The sequence below is a fragment of the Mandrillus leucophaeus genome, unplaced genomic scaffold (assembly GCF_000951045.1).
Source record: "Mandrillus leucophaeus isolate KB7577 unplaced genomic scaffold, Mleu.le_1.0 Scaffold38, whole genome shotgun sequence".
In the NCBI taxonomy this organism is placed as follows: domain Eukaryota; kingdom Metazoa; phylum Chordata; class Mammalia; order Primates; family Cercopithecidae; genus Mandrillus; species Mandrillus leucophaeus.
The window spans coordinates 4,781,302-4,802,890 of record NW_012104031.1 but is presented as its reverse complement, the minus strand read 5'-3'; the positions used below and the strand labels follow the sequence as shown (position 1 = coordinate 4,802,890).

At 48.7% G+C, this 21,589-nt stretch overlaps 1 protein-coding gene across 2 annotated transcripts in view; it reads left to right on the top strand.

Moving 5' to 3' along the window:
• Positions 1 to 21,589, top strand: part of LOC105547114 (neuron navigator 1) — a 181,426-nt gene that overhangs the window by 84,767 nt on the left and 75,070 nt on the right. Inside the window, exon 1 of one of the 2 annotated variants that reach the window (XM_011990545.1) lies at positions 15,848 to 16,089. The exons of the other annotated variant lie outside the window; for it this stretch is intronic. Coding sequence (XP_011845935.1) covers positions 16,037 to 16,089 — 53 coding nt within the window. The 5' untranslated portion in view covers positions 15,848 to 16,036. Of the gene's footprint in view, positions 1 to 15,847; positions 16,090 to 21,589 lie in introns of those variants that run through there. 2 annotated transcript variants of the gene reach the window in all.

Below are 21,589 nucleotides of genomic sequence, written 5' to 3'. Positions count from 1 at the left end.
GTTCTTTATATATGCTAGATATGAACCTTGTATCAGATATATGATTTGGAGATTTTTTTTTCATCCTGTGGGTTGGGTTTCCTTTTCATTCTGTAGAAGTATCTTTTGATGCACAAAAGCTTTTTATTTTGATGAAATTCAGTTTATCTATTTTTTCTTGTGTTGGCTGTGCTTTGGGTGTCATATCTAAGAAATCATTGCAAAATCTAATGCCACGCAGCTTTCCCCCTATGTTTTCTTCTAAGAGTTTTATAGCTGATGGGGTTTTCTTAGAAATACAAATTCTAAACCTCAGACTTACCAATGCAGAACCTCTGCTAGCCAGAAAGCCACATTTTTCTAAAGCTTCTCAGTAATTTTAGACTAGCCCATCTTTCTATCTAGTACAACAATCTTATCTACAGTATCCCTGACAGACAGTCTTTCATCCTTGGCTTGCATAGGCACAGTGATGGGAAGCTTGTTCCATATCATATAGAATTAAGTTATAAGAAAATCTCTAAATATTCGGCTGAAATCTGCTTCACTGTAACTTCTACCTATTGATTCAAATTCTGTCATCTGGGAAAAATAGAATAAGGGTGTAAGTCTTCATCCAAGTATTTCAACATGTTCTTAATATAGCTCAAATATTCTCTAGACCAAAAAGAAAAAGAAAATGTCGCTAGCTTTTTTCAGTACTTTCTTAAATGACCCAGTTTTTCAAACCTTTCATTGTCCTGATCACCCTCCTCTGGAAGCTCTCAAGACGTCAATGATCCTCTTAAAATTTGGCACCTAGACTGATCACCCGCTTGACACTAGAAGTAGTCTTGCCAGGGTAATATCCAAATCATGACACTGCAGACAACTTCGAGTTGGCTGCTGACTGTCCTAGATGACAGCTCGGGCCATTTTTACCACTTGGAAATACAAAAGGAATTTGTTTTTCTAAAAATAGGAAGGTCTGGAATTTAATCTAAATAAGAAGATAACTTTCACAGCCATCTGTCCTTCCATCCCTGGCATCCATTGGTGTGGGAGGGGAATAGAGGATGGGTACCCATACAGAGGTGGATGCAGGCACTGAGTATGGGAGCAACACGTGCCTGGTGGGAGGAGGTCAGAGGGCCCTCCATCTGCTCCTTACCTTAACGTGGGTTTCCCTCTCAATGTGTCCATTTTTGTGTATGTGAATGGGTGAGCTGTGTCTGAGCTGGGTGGCAGTAATGGATGGGGACTTGCAAACCAACGCAGCAACACTACTGCCAAGTCCCACAACTCCAGAGGGTGCCCTTCACGTTACATAGAGGTGTGAGGTCCACAGCCCCGGCAGGACTGCTGTCCTGCAACCTGTGCCAAGGGCCACAGGGCATTAAACAGAGTCAGCAGGCTCCATCTTGAGTGAGCGGTAAGCGTGTGTCCGAACAGAAGGATTCCTTGGCGACTTCTGCCACACCCTGGCTCCCTCATCAGGTTGCTTCCTGCCCTCCGCGTGTGGCTGGATGTTCCAGTCTTCTTTTCTCTTCAGCACCCCTTCCTCCACTCCCCAGCCTGTCCTCTTGAACTGTGCTTGGGGGCTCAGAACAGATGGGATTCGTTTCCTCCTTGGCTCTGAAGTGTCCTGACGTTGAAAAATGTCAAATAAAATAAACTGTAGGCCTCTGCCTTCTCCCAGGCTGGCTCTGTGCTCCCAGAATCAGCGAGCTCAAGCCTTAAAGAGACACTTCAGCCTTACCGTCAGCGCCCCAGCCTCTGCAGCTACCCTCCTGAGAAGGAGCTGCATTCACTACCCTCCCACGGGACTCACGTCTGACTCTCAGACCCCAAGATACCCAGCCCAGCCACCCTCATTGATAAGAATTCTCTTGCAATGAGCACTGGGTTTATGTGGTTTGTACAAAGAGAAGAGACCCCTTTTGAATTTGAATGGACGAGGAGGCGAGTTGTCCCACTTCTTATTTCTTCCTCTGCCTTTGCCTTGTCTGTTTCCTGATAGGTCTTTAGGAATCCCGCCTAGCAGGACAGCTGGGCCAGGCCTAGTTTTTGCTCATGGAACCCAAGGATAGAAGCAGAGAACAGTAGGGGGCCATCCTCGGGAGGACCCAACATTCACGTTCAGGAAGGAAACTCAGTTTTTCTCCTGAAAGGACTTCAAATCTAAAAGGGAGGTAGGCAGCCTGGGCAACAAAGTGAGACCCCAGGCATGGCAGCACGTGCCTAGGGATAGTCTCAACTACTTGGGAGGCTGAGACAAGAGGATCACTTGAGCCCAGGAGTTGAGGGCTACAATGAGCTTTGATTGTGCCACTGCACCCCAGTCCAGGTAACAGAGCAAGACTCTGTCTCTCAAAAAAAATAATAATAATAAGTGGGCTAGGCTCAGTGGCTTATATCTGTTATCCCAGCACTGTGGGAGTCCAAGGTGAGAGGATCGCTTGAGACTAGCCTGGGCAACATAGCAAGACACTGTCTCTACAAAAAAAAATGAAAACTTAGCTAGGCATGGTGGCGCATGCCTATGGTCCCTCCCAGCTACTCAGGAGGTTGAGGAGGGAGGATCCCTTGAGCCCAGGAGTTGAGGTTGCAGTGAGCTATGATCACACCACTGCACACCAGCCTGGGCAACAAAGACCCTGTCTCTAGAAAGTTAAATTTTAAAAATTAACATAAAATAGAAAGGTGGGATCCTTACTGGGTCCATAGTAAAGGAAGCAGTATGTAGTTGAAGTAGACGATGGCTGTTGCTTCATTGAAGATAATATCTGACAATTAGAATGCTGACTCCAGATTCATACACACAGCCTTGGCTGATGTTTCTCTGTGGTGTAGGGGAAGAAGCACTGGGCTAATTCTGAGATCTGGAGTTCAATCCTAAGCACACCTCTAACTTGCTGTGGCACTGAGCAAGTCACCTGTCCTCTCTGATCTTAGTTTGTTCATTTGTAAAAAAGGTAATCACTTTTGCCTTAAGAGGATCAAATGGAAAAGAATAGTAAGAGTGCTTTGAAAAGTATAAAGAGCTGTCAGTTTGAAATCTATTATTCTGGTTGGGCGCAGTGGCTCATGCCTGTAATCCCAGTACTTTGGGAGGCCGAGGTGGGTGGATCACCTGAGGTCAGGAGTTTGAGACCAGCTTAACCAACAAAAACATGATGCAACCCCATCTCTACTAAAAATACAAAATTAGCTAGCATGGTGGCATGCACTTGTCATCCCAGCTACTTGGGAGGCTGAAGCAGGAGAATCGCTTGAACCCGGGAGGCAGAGGTTGCTGAGAGCCAAGATCACGCTATTGCACTCCAGCCTGAGCAACAAGAGCAAAACTCTATCTCAAAAAATAAAATAAAATAAAATAAAATAAAACAGAAATCTGTTATTCTGATCTCAACATAATGGTCTGTTCATTTAGCTGATGGCTTCAGTCTTAATTAGGGGTTGCTAGAGTATCAAAATAAGGTTTCTTAAACTTGGAAGATGAGGACATTAAATTTGGGCTTTGACTTACATTTCAAGGAATGCTTCGCAACACAGTCTTGATAGTCTTTTAATCCTGTAGCATGCAGTTAAATAAACAGACTTTTGAGAACAGGCTTATCAACACAGGCATACCACAGATGGGCAGAGCCATAGCATGGTTTAGAGTGAAGACTCACAGCTAGGCTGCCTGTGTTTGTATCCTGCCTCTTTTCCCTCCTAGCTCTGTGAGTTCGGATGAGTTTTTCACCTCCCTCTGCTTGTTTCCTCAGCTGAAAACTGTGGAGAGAAGTGGTGCCTACTCTGTAAGATTGATGTGAGGATTAAATTAGTTACTGCTCTTACATTAGATATCATAAATGCTGAACAAATGCTGGCTCTCCATCAGCCATTTGATGATAGACATTAGCAAGCTGCTGGACCTAAGTTGTCACAGACACATTCTAGATGATAATACATTCTTTGACAAAGAATGTATTAACCTTCATGCTTGAAAATGATCTTTCTGATCCTCACAGGAAGAATGACATAATAAGTTGTTTGCCAAGAAAGATGGATTTGTCCTGACCCATTTTTACCTGTTCACACAATGTTCTCGTGCAGCAAATGGTGCCCATCTGTGGTTTGGGGTCTGGGCTGAGAACAGCATGTGCTTGTTGTGCAAATAGCTAAGCTCACTGCACACAGAATCACACAAGTGGCCATGACCTCTTTCCCATCATGACTTGGCTAATTGGGCTGTCAGTCCCTCACTCAAACATGTTTCTTGCATATGAAGAATGTCTTGGGCCGGGTCCCCAGAAGCTGACCTTGAGACAAGGATTTGGGTGTGAGTGGTTTATTTGGCAGGTGCCCGGAAAGTGCTGATAGGAGTGGGAAAGTGAGTCAGGAAGAGAAGGAAGTCACTATAGGCTATGTTCATGTGCAGGTTACTGCTGTGGGCAACTGGGGCTTACGGATTTCTAGGAGATGACATCGAATACACCTCAGTGTTGCCCCACCAGAAGGTCAAGGAAGCATGAGTATTTATGTCAGCTCCCATTCTTTATTGACTGAGAGCAAGCAGCTCCTAGAGGGCATTGGGTCTGTGTTTCAAGCCTGTTGCACATAGGCTGAGAGGAATCCCTGAGTCTGAGTCACAGGTATCTGCAGTTGTGCTCAGACAGCACATACGGGAAAAGTAACTGCAGAGGAGCATAGGTGGGACACAAACACCACCAGTTATAAAGAGGAAAGATGGGAAGGAAAGACGAGAGGAAGGTGTGGAGTTAGATTCCTGGGTCAGATGTGAACTGGCTCTCAAAACACTCCTTTTTTTTTTGAGACAGGATCTCACTCTGTTGCACAGGCTAGAGTTCAGTGGTGTAATCACGGCTCATGGCAGCCTCTACCTCCTAGGCTCACATGATCCTCCCACCTTAGCCTCCTGAGTAGCTGGGACTACAGGCACACATCACCACACCTGGCTAATATTTACAATTTTCTTTAGAAATCCAGGCATAGTGGCTCATGCCCGTAATCCCAGCACTTTGGGAGGCTGAGGCAGGTGGATCACCTGAAGTCAGGAGACCAGCCTGGCCAACACGATGAAACCCCGTCTGTACTAAAAATACAAAAAATTAGCCTGGTGTGGTGGCAGGCGCCTGGAATCCCAGCTCCTTGGGAGGCTGAAGTAGGAGAATCGCTTGTACCCAGAATGTGGAGGTTGCAGTGAGCCAAGATCACGCCATTGCACTCCAGCCTGGGCAAGAAGAGCAAAACTCCATCTCAAACAAACAAACAAACAAAAAACTGTAGAGACAGGGTCTCACTATGTTGCCCAGGCTGGTCTCAAACTTCTGGGCTCAAGCAATCCCCAATCCTCCCTGGACCTCCCAAAGTGCTAAGATTGCAGGGGTAAGCCACTGTGCCCAGCCTCCTTAATTCTTAAAATAGTGGGCAGCACCCCTCAGTCTATGCAGCATTAATCTGGATAACAGTGTCTGTTCAAACCCAACACGGTTAGTGAAAAGTTGGAGTAAGCCAGGTACTCCAGAGGGGCTGCTGGATATATTCTGGTTGCCATGGCAACTAATGCTAGCTCAGGAGTGGTCCTCCCTCTAGTGTGTCCTAGTAACCTACAATTGAGTTGCTGGAGTTTTCACCTAGTGTGATGACATGCAATTTGGTTGACAGTCAGGATGTGTAAGGGTCAAGGAAGCTGTTGAGATGATCTTGGCTTTTCCCCCACCAGCTCTGCCCACCTGTCTACCTGTCCACTGTCTCCCCTCTTTAATTGTCAACCTTCTCCTTATGTTCTGTGGTAAGCCAGCTGAGCTTGTGTGGTACCTGAAAATTCCATGTAGTCTGATATTACAGAAAGAACACAAGTTTGGAAGTATGACAGGCCTGGTGTTCAGATCCCAGCTCTGAGTCTCTGGGAAAGCTGTTTATCTATTTTAAGTGAGAATATGAATATGGCAATAGGATTGTTTTTAGCATGTAGTGAAATATAATGTATGTAATACACTTGGTGGCCGGGCACAGTGGCTCATGCCTGTAATCCCAACACTCTGGGAGGCCAAGGCAGATCACTTGAGGTCAGGAGTTCGAGACCAGCCTGGCCAACATGGTGAAACCCCGTCTCTACTAAAAACACAAAAATTAGCTGGGCATGGTGGTGGGCTCCTGTAGTCCCAGCTACTCGGGAGGCTGAGGCACGAGAATTGCTTGAACCTGGGAGGTGGATGTTGCAGTGAGCCGAGATCAGGCTCCATCTGAAAAAATAACACTTGGCATGCAGCAGGTGTCAGTAAATGTTACATCCATCCCTTCCCTTGGTTGCTCCCAGAAAACCAAAGCTACAAAGGCCATCATCTATGGCCAGCTATTCCACCTGGGTGGTGATGTCCAGTTGCCCACCCATCTTTGCCAAATCCCCTCCCTCCAGGGAGCCTTTCCTGATTCATCCCACTGGACTCTGGGTTGTCCTGGCACTTGTGTGCATAATGCGTACTGCAGTAATTTGCACTTTTATGATTCTAGCATGCATGGTTTGCACACACTAATATGGCATTATTTTATTTAATGTGAATTAGATATTCTCCCCCCATCCCCCACCCAATTTACAAGTGAAGAAGTTGGAACTTGGATTAACTGGCTTGGGAGGATCACATAACTCAAACTGGCCCCACCAGAACAGAACCCAGACCTCTTCCCCCGACATTCTGCGCATGTTCCAGTACACCTGCTGCCTCACCATGTGCTCCTTGAAGCCTTTCCCTCTGTGTGCAGCCCTTGTGTCCCTGAAGCCTGTGAGCATGTCAGGGGCAGGGATCACAGGCCTTCCACTGGAGTAGGAGCTTCCCAAGGACAGAGACTCTGTCTTCTCTCTCTCTGTGTCCCCTCAACACCTAGCAGTGTAGGTTCTCAGGCCGTGCTGTCGACTGACCAATGAATCACTGTTAGAGACCCCCTCCTGGAATGCCCTTACGTGACCTCTCCATCTTCCAGGATAGAGTCTTGCTTTGGGGAGCCACAAAGTACCCACAGTCAGGAACTCTGGTCCAAGGGCAGAAGGAGCAACCCAAGCCTCTGTGAATACAAGTCCTTGTTTGCCTCTAGCTCAAAGGCTGAGCTGTCCCAGGATGTTCACGAGGGGCCAGCTCTGGCCTCTGGGCTATCAGATGTCTCTGGCCAGGCAGTAAAAGGCCATTCACTGCAGCTGAAGAAAAGCCAGCAGGCCAGGCAGAGGGAACTACCTACTGAAGTATAAAGGTTTAGGGGTCCCAAGATGCTGAAGGACTGAAGGGTTGTTATCTATATATCGGTGTGACAATGGAAGAAGCACAGGAAGAGGCATAAAAGTATAGATTTGCAAAGCAGGCCAGAGGAAAGAGTCAGACCCATAGAGACCGAAAGCGCATAGCTACACTGGAGGCAGATCAACACTCACTGAATATGCAGGGCAGGATCACGGAGAGACAAGGTAGGAGAGGCTGACACGGGGGCATGTGCGGTAGAAAAACAGAGTCAGCGGGTTCATGATGTGCACGCCAAGCAGTGGAAATGAGAGACAGACAGATACTGTGTGAGACCCATCCGAACATGTGTGTGAGAGGTGGCTGGATACAAAGAGGCTGTGTGTGCACAAGATCAACTGTTTGAGGACACAGGCCCGCCGATGTGCAGGGGGTGTGTGGCAACCAGACAGGCACAGAGAGTGTCTGAGAAGTGGAGGGGCCCATCCAGAGCAAGATGAGTGACCTTGTGCTCAGCCTGGCGGGGGTGGGGTGTGACCCAGAGCAGGGCGAGTGTATTCTCACCAGCCTATACCCCTTCTCCTTTGGCCAGCTCCTACTTAAAGGGGTCTGTGTCATGCCTTTTCTCTTTCTTGTTGGGACTTCTCCAGCTTGGGAGACAGGAATAAATCTCTGACCTAGACCCTGCCCTCTTTGACTGCTCACCCTCTTCCAGCCCCTCTCCTCAGCCTCAATCTCTCATTCTTCCTCTACTTTGATGTCTGGCTTCTGTCTTGGCCCCTGTGGGTTTGATGACAAAGGGCAGTTCAGGAATGACACTATCTACACATACATGGCCATATGGACAATTTCAGGTGGTGGGACTTCCAGCAGTTGGGGTTCCCAGGACTGCTGACATTCTGCTGAGTGTTATTAGAAGATCAGGGACAGAGCTTATCATCTGGCTGTCACTGCCCCTTTCCAAGCCACAGTGAGCCTCCACAGAGGGGCCCTGGGGGATAGCCAGCTGCTCTGTGCCCATGCTGGAGTGAACTTTCCTCTGATGTTCCCTGTTTTCTGGATTTAGCCAGGAAAAGGAGCTCCCTGTGTGAGGTTCCAACTAAAAGATACCACCCTTTGCCAGCTCTGATCAGATACTCCTGAAGTTTGGAAGGCAACAGCTATACAATATCTCTCTTTCTGTCTCTTTTTTTTTCTGAGACAAGCATCACTCTGTCACCCAGGCTGGAGTGCAGTGGCACAATCATGGTTCACTGCAGCCTTGACTTCTTGGGCCCAAGCAATCCTCCCACCTCAGCCTCCCAAGTAGCTGGGACTACAAGCAAGTGCCACTGTGCTACTTTTAATCCGTGCTAAGTTTAAAATGTAGTACAGGCTAATTCTTAAATTTTAAAATACCCACTAATTTTTGTTTTTTGTTTTGTTTTGTTTTGTTTTTGTAGAGGCAGGGTTTTACCATACTGCCCAGGCTGGTCTCAAACTCCTGGGCTCAAGCTATCCACCCACTTTGGCCTCCCCAAGTGCTAGAATTACAGGCATGAGCCAGCACTGCTGGCTTATACAATCTCTTTTATCTCCACAGGTCCTTGTGGTTAGTTTCCTGCTCTTGGGAGGCAGAGTAGCAAAGTAGATGGAACAGTCAAGCCCAACTGGCCTGGATATAATTTTCGGTTTGCTACTCACTACCTGTGTGCATTACTTAGCCTCTTTGTGCTTCGGTGTTATTATCTGAAAGAAATGCCCACCTTGTGATATTTGCTCATACATTCGATAAACACTTATAGACCACATAATATATACCAGACACTGCAGATGTGGTAGGAGAAAAAATAGGCATTACTCTTAAACTCGTGTATGAAAAGAAATGGCCGGGTGTGGTGGGTCACACCTGTAATCCTAGCACTTTGAGAGGCTGAGGCGGGTGGATCACCTGAGGTCAGGAGTTCAAAACCAGCCTGGCCAACATGGCAAAACCCTTTCTCTACTAAAAATACAAAAATTAGCCGGGCATGGTGGCATGTGCCCGTAATCCCAGCTACTCAGGAGGCTGAGGCATGAGTATCGCTTAAACCCAGGAGGCAGAGGTTGCAGTGAGCCGAGATCACACCACTGTTCTCCAGCCTGGGCAACAGAGCGAGACTCTGTCTCAAAAAACAAAACAAAAAAGAAATGGCAGTGCTCGCTTTGGCAGCACATATACTAAAATTGGAATGATGCAGAGAAGATTAGCATGTCCCCTGTGCAAGGATGACACCCAAATTTGTGAAAACTTCTGTATTTAAAAAAAATTATTAAATTAAAGAAAGAGAGAAAAAGAAATGGCAAACAAGCCAACAAATAAACATGCAATAAATTAGGTGGTGCTGTGTGTCATAAGGACAAATAAAGCAGGGTAAGGGGCAGAGAGTGATAGGGTAGTGGGTATTTGAGAGTGGGTAGTCAGGGAAGGCTTCTTTGATAAACTATGCAGATAACTGGGGAGAGAGCTGTCCAGGCAGACGGAAGAGTATATGCAAAGGCCCAGAGGCAGGAATCAGCGTAAGTTCAAGGAACTGCAGGGAGGTCAGTGTGGCTGAAGGAGCGTTAGCAAGGAGGCAAGTGGCCAGAAATGAGGTCCCAGGTAGCCAGAGGCCATGTGTGCCATGCTGAGGACTTTAGCTTTTCTTCCAAGAGCGAGGAAGCCACTGGAGGACTTCAGGGCGAGGGACAATGTGATCCAACATGTTTTGCAAAGGGTCTGTCTGGCTACTCTAAGGAGAGCAGACCACAGGGACACCAGGGGAACCAGGAAGTGTGGAAAGCAGACTGCTGCAGTTAGCTAGGTGAGAGCAGATGGTGGCTCACACCAGGGATAGAAGTGGAGGTGGTGAGATGATTTTGAGGATTAAAGAAGATAACATTGGCCAGGTGTGATGGCTCACACCTGTCATCCTAGCCCTTTGGGAGGCTTAGGCGGGAGGATTGCTTGAGCCCAGGAGTTCGAGACCAACCTGGGCAACACAGCGAGACCCTTTCTCTGCAAAAAGTTTTAAAGCTAACTGGTTGTGTTGGCTTGCACCTGTGGTCCCAGCAACTCTGGAGGCTGAGGTGGGAGGATCGCTTGAGCCATTGGAGATTGAGGCTGGAGTGAGCCGTGTTCATGCCACTGCACTCCAGCCTGGGTGACAGAGCAAGACCCTGTCTCAAAAAAAAAAAGAAGAAGAAGAGGAAGAAGAAGAGAGGAGGAGGAGGAAGAAGAAGGAGAAGAAGAAGAGGAAGAAGAAGAAGGAGAAGAAGAAGAGGAAGAAGAAGAAGAAGAGGAGGAGGAAGAGGAAGAAGAAGAAGAAGATGATCATTTACAGTACTTTCTCGATACATTGTATGAGGTTTCATTTCTGTTTCACAGATATATGGGATCCAAATTAGCAATGGATCCCATTGCTATGGGATCCCATTTGGCAATGGAGTGCAGTGGAATGGGTGCTTAAGCTGATCTGAAATGATTGCTCCTGGCCTCTTGAGGTGGAGGGTTTGTATACATGCATACACACACACACTCACACACACCCTGGCATCTGCCCAGTGACCCTGGGTGAGGGTCCGTCAGGCCCTTACTGGAGAGGCAGCCCCTCTCCCCTACCCCTTCCTATGGTCCTCTGTCTCATGTTCTCAGAAGCACACAAAGCCACTGATGTGTTGGGATACTGGAAGCAGGATAATCAGCTAGGACTACTGAGACGGTAGCTCACTATACAAGATGTGGAGGGTCTACCCTCTCTCCTGCCCCTCCCAACTGTGGGGGTGGTGAGAAAGGCAGGTCTCCTTGAAGTTTATATAAATATTTGTTGAACAGTAACACAGCTGGGACCAGGACCCCTTCCTCCAGCTGGCTGACTTGCTACCCCAGAGAAATCTCAGCTGGGATTAGGGCTGAGCTTTGGAACACTCCACTGTGCATCTGTTGACTCCCAGTGACCCCAGTTCAAATTCTCCCATCTACCTTCCAAACCTGTCCATCTGAGCCCCACACTAGCCCCAGGGAGGGAGTGGCAAGAAGTGGTGCCACTGACTAGTGAAAAGAAGCCTGCCCCAGGAATCAAGACACCTGAGTTGTGTGGAGGGGTCTTGAGCTAGTCACTTGCCCTGTCTGGGCCTAATTTTCTCCTCTGTGAAAATGAGGGGTTTGAACTAGATGTTCTCTAAAGTCCTTTTTGGCTCGAACGTTCTGGATTTTCTGACCACATGAACTGGGTCTGATCCAGGGTACCTGGCATTTCCTGTAGGAAGGGCCTGGAGATTGAGGAGGAAAGACAGCAGTCATGCTGGTCCAGGAAAGGAGAGAAGCTCCCCACCCTCATGCATGAGGAACTCTGGAAGACACAGGCATTGCTAATGGTAAAGAAATCCATTGCCTGGACCTGGACCCAAGTCATTGTGGCTTCTAAACCTGTGGCCAAACTAGGCCACTCTATTATTAATCTTTCTTGCTGTTAATGTTCTAAAGCAAGTATAATAATACCTGCTTAGGTTGTCTGAGAATAGAATAAACTCATAGACGTGAATATGCTTTGAAAACTTCTGCTACACAGAGACTGGAAATTATTTTCCTAGATAGCTGTCAAGGTCATGACAGATGATTCCCTCAGGATTCAGTTGGGTCAATGCGGCATCTGAGAGTAGGTTTTTGAAAGCTGGGATTAAGGATGTGGCCAGGTAATTCCCCATTGATCCTGCCACAGTATGGAAAGGGTTAATTCACTGAAGTCCCTCTCCCAATTCCTTTCTCTTTCCTTTCCCTGCCCCCCACTCTGATTTAATTCTTTCTCTTTTTAATCACTCTGCTATAAAATGCCCATTGTCCTGCCTCTGCTATTATGCTATCAACCAGGCCTGGCTAGGATGCAGAGGAGTCACAGGCCCAGCTGTCACCCACAGGCCCAGGGGGACGTTCTCTGACTGGCCAAAACTTGTGCAAGGATGGGCTTTTCCATCTAAGGAATGAAATAGCCTCATGATTGATGGGAACAAGAAGACATGAGGGCAGGTCAGTGGACAGAGTTATGGATACCTACCTTGGGACCCTAATCCCCTCAAGGGTCTCATTTCTGGGGCTCACCAGGAAATCGGGTATGTGATCAGGCTCCAGACAGGTGACCCTGGAACCCAGAAACCCTCAGGCAAGTGACACTGGAATTCAGAGCACACCAAACTGCCTCTCAAGTCTTTCCCTTTTCTTCTTACCCCATTCTAACCAACCACGTCAACCTCTGAGATTATTGTCCAGGAGACAAGGAGAGCCTCCCATAAACTATCTTTCAATGTCTCTGTTGGAAATGAAACTTTAGCCAAAGGAATCTTGGGCCTCAGCCAAGGTGACTCCAGAGATCCTTCTAGGTGGGGAAGGTGTGGGAAGGAAGAGGGAATTAAGCCCTCCCAGGAATCTGGCTGAGGGACCTCAGGCATATTAGTCTGCGTTCTGCCCTCTGCTTTGGACATTTCCTGGATTTTCTTTGCCTCAGTTTCCCCCTTGTAAAGAGCTGCTGTGAGAGTGCTGGCATGGGAGACAAATGAGATCATGGCTCCTAAGGGCTCTTTGAAGAGAAGCCCCACAGGAGCACAGAGGAAGCCTATGTGAGATAGATAGGCCTTTTTCCTCTCTCCCTCTTTGGCTGGGTTTTCTTTCTGGACAAGTGCCTGACTCCCAGCTCCCTTTCAGCAGGTGTCATCCCCCTCTACCATGTGTCCCTCAGCTGCCCCCAACTCCCTGCGCCCCAGGCTACAGTCATGCTCACAGTCACCCCTGCATTGCCCGTCCCCCATACCCCATCCCCACTGTAGTCAAGGCAACTGTGCCACCATATCCCTTCCACTCTGCCACACCCTCATGACAGGCAAGGAAGGTCAGGGCCCCTTCAAGCACGGGAGCTCCCCATTGACAGGGGAGGCTGTGTTTTCATATTTTCACAAAAAACTCCCAGACAGCATTTCTCTTCAGTGCTGCTGCCTATTACCCAAAGTGCCTTGACCTGTGGACTGAAAATAGCAAGTGCTAATTTGCATGTTATTTATTTAAGTAGCAATGCTTCTGGGATCCTGCTCTTTCCCCTATAAAAGCCCACAATAACCTCCACCAAGCAGTAAGGTAGACACTACTGTGGAACTTACCCTCCTCATCAAGAAGGAAAGAGGAACCTATAGCAGGAACCTCGCCTTCTGTTGGGTTCTGGCATCTCAGGAATCAGTCCCAAGAAGGAGGTGGTGTACAGACCCTATACCCCAGAATGCTCAGTAGGGACTCAGCTGACAGCCTCTGCCCTGAGCTGAGCTACTGGCTGAGACTTGTTCTCTTTATGATCTGCTCCTCCAGTCCCTGTGTGAGGTGAAACACAGCGGGAGGAGGGTGGAAGGGAGGGTGGGCAGGCCTCCAGGTATGAGGATGAGGGATCGAGCCACATGGTCTCTGGGGGGCTGTGAGGGAATGTTCAGGAACAGCTCAGCTCCATGCACAAGACCCCTGTCCCTCCAAGTAAAACCCTATGTCTACCCCTTCCAGGCCTCAGATCTCCCTCCTTCCAGGCCCTGCTGAGAAAACCACAAAGGAGGAAACCTTATGGAAGGCTTACAGCTAGATCTGGAGAAAAACATCCCCTGCTGATGACATTCCTTTGGCTGAGACAAAGTCATTTTACTCAGGATTCCATGCTGGCTGAGGCTAAAGAGAATCCCTTATGGCACGTCACTATAAGCTGTTCCCCAGATGACCCAGGCCAGCTCCAGCACAGCTGCATGGACAGAGCCTCCCTAGAGAACTCACTGTGCTCACCCTGTTTTGGGTGGTGGTGAGGATGGGAGGCTCAGGACATTATCAGAACAGGAGAGCCAGGATAGGGCTTGGCCAGGGACATCATCCTGGAATGAAATGGAAGAATATGTGAGAGGACCATCTGCCTTGCTCTGATTCCCCCTCAGAGCTGGTCTGCTTGGGAGCTGGTGCATCTTTTCTAAGTCTTACCACCTAAACCACTTAGACAGAGTAAAGGGAATAAAAGTCTGTCTATCTCCTATGCTAGGGGGAAGTCTGAGGGATTGGTGCTAGGATCACTGCAGCCCTTTACTCCCCTTTGATCAAGCATATTTGGAAAACTTGGCCACAATATGCAACCTCAGAAACAAAGACCCTTCCTCCAACTTAAACTGTTCCATACTCCGGAAACGGAGATCCCTCTGCTGAGGTTTTCTGCCCTCTCAGAACTGTGGTTCATCACCCCAGAGCTGCAGCCCCAGGTCAGTGGCATTGGGTAGCCAGAGTAGTAGGGGCAGATGGGCTGTCCAGTTACCCAAAGTTCATTGACCTGTGGGCTGAAAATAGTAGAGGCAGCCTGCATTGCTGGGGGGCTTGGGAAAGGACTATTCCTAGGACTCAAAGCACCACCCAGACCTCTTTAAAGGCAGTGAGAGCGAGGAGGAGGAGTTCAGGAGTGCAAACCTCTCCCTTAACATCTGTAAAAACCGAGGCCTGGAAAGATAGGCCTAAGAAAACACATGTGACCTGGATCTGTATGTGTGGCTCAGTCACATCCAATGGCCCAAACACTAGAGACTACTGCTCTGTGGTCCCAAGTCATCTTAGTTCAGCACATTAGGGGGCTTAAAAAAATTGCTGCTGTTGTTTTTGTCGCTTAAAGAAACTGCAGGTATAATTTGTCCATCTCTAAAATGTAGGCTTCCGAGTTTGCCCAGTTCACATTGGGATTGGGACCCAACCATAGACACTTAACCCCTTCCAGGAGCCAAGAGTGAGAACTGGAGGAAGCAAGGGTGAGGGCAGCAGGCTAATTACCCGACAGGGCTCCTTGCTGTGGAACCAAGAGAGTGAAGTTACCAGGAGGACCCTCAGTGGGGAGGAGGAACCCAATGGGAGGGCCCTGCTACTGGATCCCACTGTTTTTTTCCTAAACAGTCAGCTGAAAATGGATCCTGGATAAAGGCACAGATCGTTGGGTGGTGTGAGCTGTTATTTCTCTCCCACAGTCTTCCCCCAGCAAGCACACCTCACCTAATCTGTGGTCTCCTGAATGCTGGAGAGATGTTGGGCCCCACCCCCTGAGGTTGTTAGGACATCAGAAGGTCGCACCATCCTACTTGGCTCCCGGCTGTGAGCAGAAGGGTCCTGAGCCAACCTCTGGCAATATGTACCCCATCGGACCTTCGTGTCCCACCACACCCCTTCACGGACCTTGTTTTAGGCAATGCACTGACCCATGCTCCGATTTTTAGAAATTTCTAAAATCCTGGAAAGGAGCCAGGAGGAGGCTGGGAGAAAGCCCTCTATGGAGAAGGTTCTGCCCAGGCCTCCCCAACTCCTTACCCACCCGTGCCCCAGAGAGAAGTGGCTCGCTGCTCACACCCCCTCCTGCCAGTGCAGCGCGAGTAAGAGAGCCCAAGGGACAGTAGCTGGCATCCCAGGGGTTAATTCCGGAGCAGCCCAGGTGGAGGTCGAGCCCCCAGCCCCGTCGGCACCTCCAGGCTTCCGAGGCCACCGGAACGGAGGAGGCTGCGGTGGCTCTTTGTCTACCTGCTCTGGGCGTTAAAGAGCCCGCTCGCAGCCTGCATCGCTGGGGCTCGGGACAGAAGTCAGCGGCGGGGAAATGGGGCTCTGTCACTTTAAGTACAGCTGGAGCTGTAAGTACGAGCCCGGGTGGTGGGGAGAAAAGGGAGCGGAGGGCAGGCGAGGGTTCGGTTTCTGACCCTCCGCGTGGCCCACAGCTCATACATTTTCGGGTGTCCCCGGGTGTCGGGCGAGAGCGGTCCTGGGGGGCACTGGGTGCCCACCCGGTGAATGGCCGCCTGAGCCGGGGAAGATGCTTCATCTGCCCCTGCCCAGATCCGGAAGGACAGTGAATTTCCCCCGCAGGTAAGCGCCCCCACACCCCCGGCCTCACCGCCAGACCGCAGAGCTGGGGTCGGGTTTGTGGCACCCCCCTCCCAGCCACAGCCCCCCAGTTCCGCCGCAGCTGCAGCCTCGGGGCAGTGGGTGTGGGGTCCGCAGGAAGGAGGGTCTTGGCCGCGCTCGCTTTTCTGCCAGAGAGAGGAGTGCCTGCGCCGCCGGAGCCTCGGAGCTCCTGGACGTTTGGCTTATGGGCATTTGGGGCTGGGAGTGGGTGTGTGGAAGGCTCTAGGGAGGGGAAAGGAAAGGAAAGGAGCTTAGGCGCCCAGGAGACCTGGACGGAGCTGAGACAATAGCGCAACTTGATTGAACTTCGATGGTTGCGGCTGTGGCGCATGGGGGCCCGGGCTGTGAAGGTCGGGGGTCCTGGGGACCAGGCGGGTGGAAGGAGGAGGGGCTTGCAGCCCCAGGCCGGCCCTGCCAAGGTCACCCTAGTTCCGGAAGATCCGGGGGTCGTCCTGGGGTGAAAGGAGGTGGTAGGAGGCGGAAGGATGAAACGGGAGGGAGAGGACGTTGAATTTGTGACCGTACTGCTGGCTGGATTCCTCCGAGAGAGAGTGAAGCCTGGTACTCTACCCTGGGAAGGGGTGAAAGATCGGAGAGCTGGGCAATCTGGGGAGACGCACAGTGAGGGACTGGTCTTGTAAGGTGAGGGCAAGGCACAGAGGCTCCTTCATAAAGGGGAAGTGAGTGTAACCACAGCTGGCCCTGGGACTCTCTGAGCTGACTTGGAAACTGCACTTCCAAGGGAGAATTAGGAAATTCCACGGGCCTGAGAAAGGGGGCTGGAGTTTCTGTTCTTTTTCAGGGGGGTGGGCAGGGGAGGCTTCCCACCTCACTATTCTCATTTCATATACACACTCCTTCCCCTCAGCCTCCCGCAAACCTGGAAAGTTGGAGGTTGGGCCCTATGCCTGGTGCTGTGGCCACTCCCACCTCAAACCTCACACAACCCAGACCTGCACCCTGTAACATCCGCCTGCTTCCTCATATTGCCTCGAAGGGAGCCCCACGTACCCTCCAGGGGCTCAGTTGCAATTGTGTACACAAAGGTCTAGGGTAAAAGCAAAGAATTGGGCAAGGCCTGAAAAGAGAGGCATCTTCTGCCTAACCGTTCCTGCCCTGCAAAACCGTGGGCACCGGGAGCCCCTTGGAAGCCAGAGGCCCTCTGACCCCAAACTTTTTCCCCCTACCATAGCATGACAGAATGCAGCCCTGCAGCCCCTGGAATGTGACTTGGGTCCTTGGGGTCACTTTGCCAAAATGACTGGTAGGTATGGTGGTGTCAAAAGGAACCAGTTTATGAGCAGAGATAGACCCATGTAGGGACCTCTTACTTCAGGTGACATCCTGGGCTGAGTCCTGGACAGCTCACAGGGTCCTGGAGAAGGCGAAGGGAAGGAACTATTCATAACCTCCTCTCTTTCCTCCACCTCTGCCACCCCAACTAGAGCCTACCTCAGATTCACATAGGGTGTGCCCAAGGAAAATTATAATTGCCACCCAAACAATATTTGCACTGCTTCTACTCTTAAATTCTTTGCTTCCCCAATGCCTAGAGGGTGTGCAAGTCCTCTAAGTGACCCCAATGCTCTTTCTCTGAGCCTATCATTCTTTCCTTCCCACTCAACAGCCTTTTCTAGGTTACCCCATTCTTTCTTTTGAATTGATATTCTCCCTGCCTCCTTCCTCTACCCAACTCCATCTCAGGGGAACCTGCCCTTATAAAGAGAGCTTAGTGCCCTATCCTGGGGCCATAGCTATTGAATACTCACCTACCTCCTTACCAGAAACAGACTTCTGGGCAGGTGTGCCAGGGCGGGTACCTGTCTGCCATAGCCCAGGTTGAGGGGCAGGTCATGTTACACCTACCCAGCCTGCTAGGGTGGAGCTGGGTTAGGCCTGTGGTTTCCTTTCCATCCAAGCCCAAGACTTTCAGGCCAATTGCTATTGGTAGGCAAGGAGACAGGGGATGTTGTAAAGTGGAGGTTATTCCTCAAATTGCCACACTTCACATATAAAGTTTAACTAGCCTGGCTCCAATCCACAGAGGGAGAGCTTAGCCCAAGCCTTTGCTCTAGGGAGGGCTCAAAACTTTCCCTGTAAATGATGTTTCACTGAGGCCAGCAGGGATCAAAGAGATGCTTACCCTCCAGGATCAGGTTTCCCTTAAACTCCAAAGGAGGCAGCACTGGGAAGATGTGAGGGTATCTGGGTGAATGACTTAATTGGCCCTCAGGTATCTCCATGACCAGCTTTTGATGAGTGAGCCGTGATTAGTCCATGGCCTCTTCATTGTTTCAGAGCAGATGTCTTTCTTGTCTGGATGCCTGGGATTCTTCCATCTATTGTGGAAGACTGTGCCCACAAGCACTGTTCTTGTGTATCTCAAACACTATGGTCTCTCCTGGAGACTCCCTCTCTTCCTGTCTCAGCAAACACTGTCCTTCAGTGTCTTCCAAGCAGGAAGTCCAGGCATCTATCCCATTCAGCACTCCTAGACTCCCTCCTGGAAAGAACCCTTAGCTAGAGCTTGGGGATCAGTGGGAACAAGACTTGTTCACTACAGTTGCCTGACTCAACCCACAGAGACTCCCTGGGGCAGAGGGCTTCGGCTTGGCACAAACTCAGCCTCTGTGAGAGGACAGAATGCCTAGAGACAGCCAAGCCAACGAGCTGCCTCTCGTTAGAGAGTTTTATGGGGCTAGGCATGCACACCACAGGCAAACCACACTTGCTGGATTAACCTCTTCCTGCAAAGCCCCTGCCCTGAGCTTGGGAGGAATGAGGGGGGGACTTAATGAACAGAAGGCATCTTAATAGGGGGGACAGTCCGTGTCTAACATCTCAGCTAATCACCTTTTCTCATTTTAACATGAGGCTGTAAAACACAACCTGTACTAAGTGCTTTGTAACCATTTTTCCATTTAATCTTCACAATAACCATGTGAGGTATATATTATTATCATCCCATTTCACAGTTGAAGAAACTGAGGCACAGGGAAGTTAAGTAAACATACTAAAGATCACAGTAGTGGAATTTGTCCTCATACCTAGGTCTGTCTGACTCTAAAGCCAACCCCTAACTACTATGCTATAAGGAGACTATTCCTACCAATACCAATTGAGGTCCCAGGAATACTAAATGCTGAAGATGCAGAAGTTGAGAGTAATTGGCGGCCTCAGCAAAGGTTTGGAGTTGGCCCGGGGCTGTAGTTGGAATGAAGTGAAGATTATAATTGCCACCCAACCAGTGGGGAGTGGGAAGATTACTAAACTTGGAGTCAGCTGACCTGATTTAGAACTCACTCCACTACTAATTAGCTTTGTGACCTTACAGAGATTGCAGAGCCTCTAGCCTCAGTTTTCCTCTCTAAAAAATGGGTATCGCTCCTGATTGATCTACCTTACTAGGATGAAATGACAATGAGAAAACATGAAGAGCACAATGCTTTAAACATGTGGGCTTTGATAAGTGAAATTATGACCACGTGAAGTCATTCCCAGAAGCAAGAGTCTCTCCCAAATTCTTTAGATTGTTTTTTTAGCATCTTTTTCTTCCGTCTTACTAGGACTTCAATGAGGATGCCTGTGAGTATAATACATGGAACAGTTCCCAGCTTAGAATATATCTCTAATTTTTGCTTAAATTCTTCGTTGCCCATCTTCAGGTTTCTATTCAGTCCAAATTCTATGCTAATGAGGATGGCATATTTATACATTCCTGGTTTGGATAGCAATTTACATAAAAATAGACCACTTTTTAAAACTTAAAAGATGATTTTTTAAAACGCAATTTTGTTCATTTAACCTTTCCTCCCTGACAACTTTGTGCCAGCCACTATGCTGGGTGCTGGAGAAACAAACAGAACCCTAAGAAACTGACCTCTACTTATTTATTCATTCATTCATTCATTTATTCATTCATTCAACAAACTCTAGTGAGCACTTCCCAGATGCCAGGCAAAGTTCTGGGTACTGGGGATAGAATAGTGAGCAGTAAGGCAGACCATAGTCCCTGCATTTAGGAGCTATGTTTTCTTGCAATGAAAACAGATCAATCAATGTTAGCAAATACTTTAAATATATTATTTCAACCCATGAGAAATGTGAGAGGGGATAATGCAGGAGGATGTAGTCTGGTGGAGGAGGCAGAAGGCAGCAAGTAACTGTGATACCAGGTCATACGGGCAGTAACTGAAAGCCAAGCAAGCAGGGGCCATACTTTGAGTGGCCCTGGAGAGCTTCCTAGAGGAGGTAGCATTTTCTTTAGGGCTTTGAAGAGAAACTAAGAGTTTTCCCGAGGGACAAGAGCTTGAGGAAAAAGGGGGAAGTTTTTCCCAATTGAGAGGTTCTGTGTCATCTTCCAACTTCCCTGCCTAGACCCACCATCACTGTGCCTTCATCAGTCACACAGACTTCATATCTGAGACAGAATCCTCTGAGACAAACAACTGAATGAATTTTTCACTGCTGTCTGGAGGAATCCTATCTGGAGGTCTTTGATAGTGCCACTGACTTGTTTCCTCTGGACCTGGGTGTCAGTGTCAGCTCATGTTTAGTTCATGGAATAACAGACTGTCCTTAGGCTGTCCTTGCCCTTGCCCTTTCCATCGAAGCAGAATCGAATAATTCTACACTTGTGGAGCATGTGTAGGATGTGAGAATTCATCCTCAGCCTAACTTTCTTGGGATGCTTCAGGAATTTCCTAGAAATGCTCAATTCTTGGACATTTACATCTTAGGAAGCCTTTATCCCATAAAGGCTCTGACTCATGATTGGGTAAGAAATATTGAAAAAGAATATCAAATATCCCTCCCACACACATGCGTATGTACACACATACACAACAGCCTGGCCACTGGTCCTTAAGTATTGAGCATAATCAAGGAATGCTTGATATAACCCATGGACTTACAAAGGATATACAGCAAGTATGAATTTTCTCACGAACCAGTCTTCCTACTTAGTGTATTGTTGTAGGTGCCATTTGAATAATGGATGAGTTATTCAAAAGAGGGGAGAAGGGGAAAGTTGTGTATCCACTTCTGATTTCCTGGGTACCAAGCTGGGTGCTTTATAGGTGTTTTCTTTGTTACCTTATTTACTCTGCCAGCTGCCCTGAAAGGCTAATGGTGACGTGACCATTTTTCTGATGCGCACATATGTTCAGGGAGGAAAAGTGCCTGTCCTAAGTCAGTCAGTAAGTAGTGGAGCAGAAATTCAAACCCAGCTCTGGCTGGCTATACAGCCATTCCTCCCTAGACTAAATGTAAATCTAAAGAGCTGGGTACTTTCTACAAGCTTGAAAATCAAGTTCCCTTTTGGGATGGTCATTTCCTAGAAAGAAGAGCTGCTAATGAGGCTCCGCAGCCTCCAGGGAAGTTACTTTTATTGTATTTATTTATTTTGAGAGGGTCTGGCTTTGTCACTCATGTTAGAGTTCAGTGGCGCGATCACCGCTCA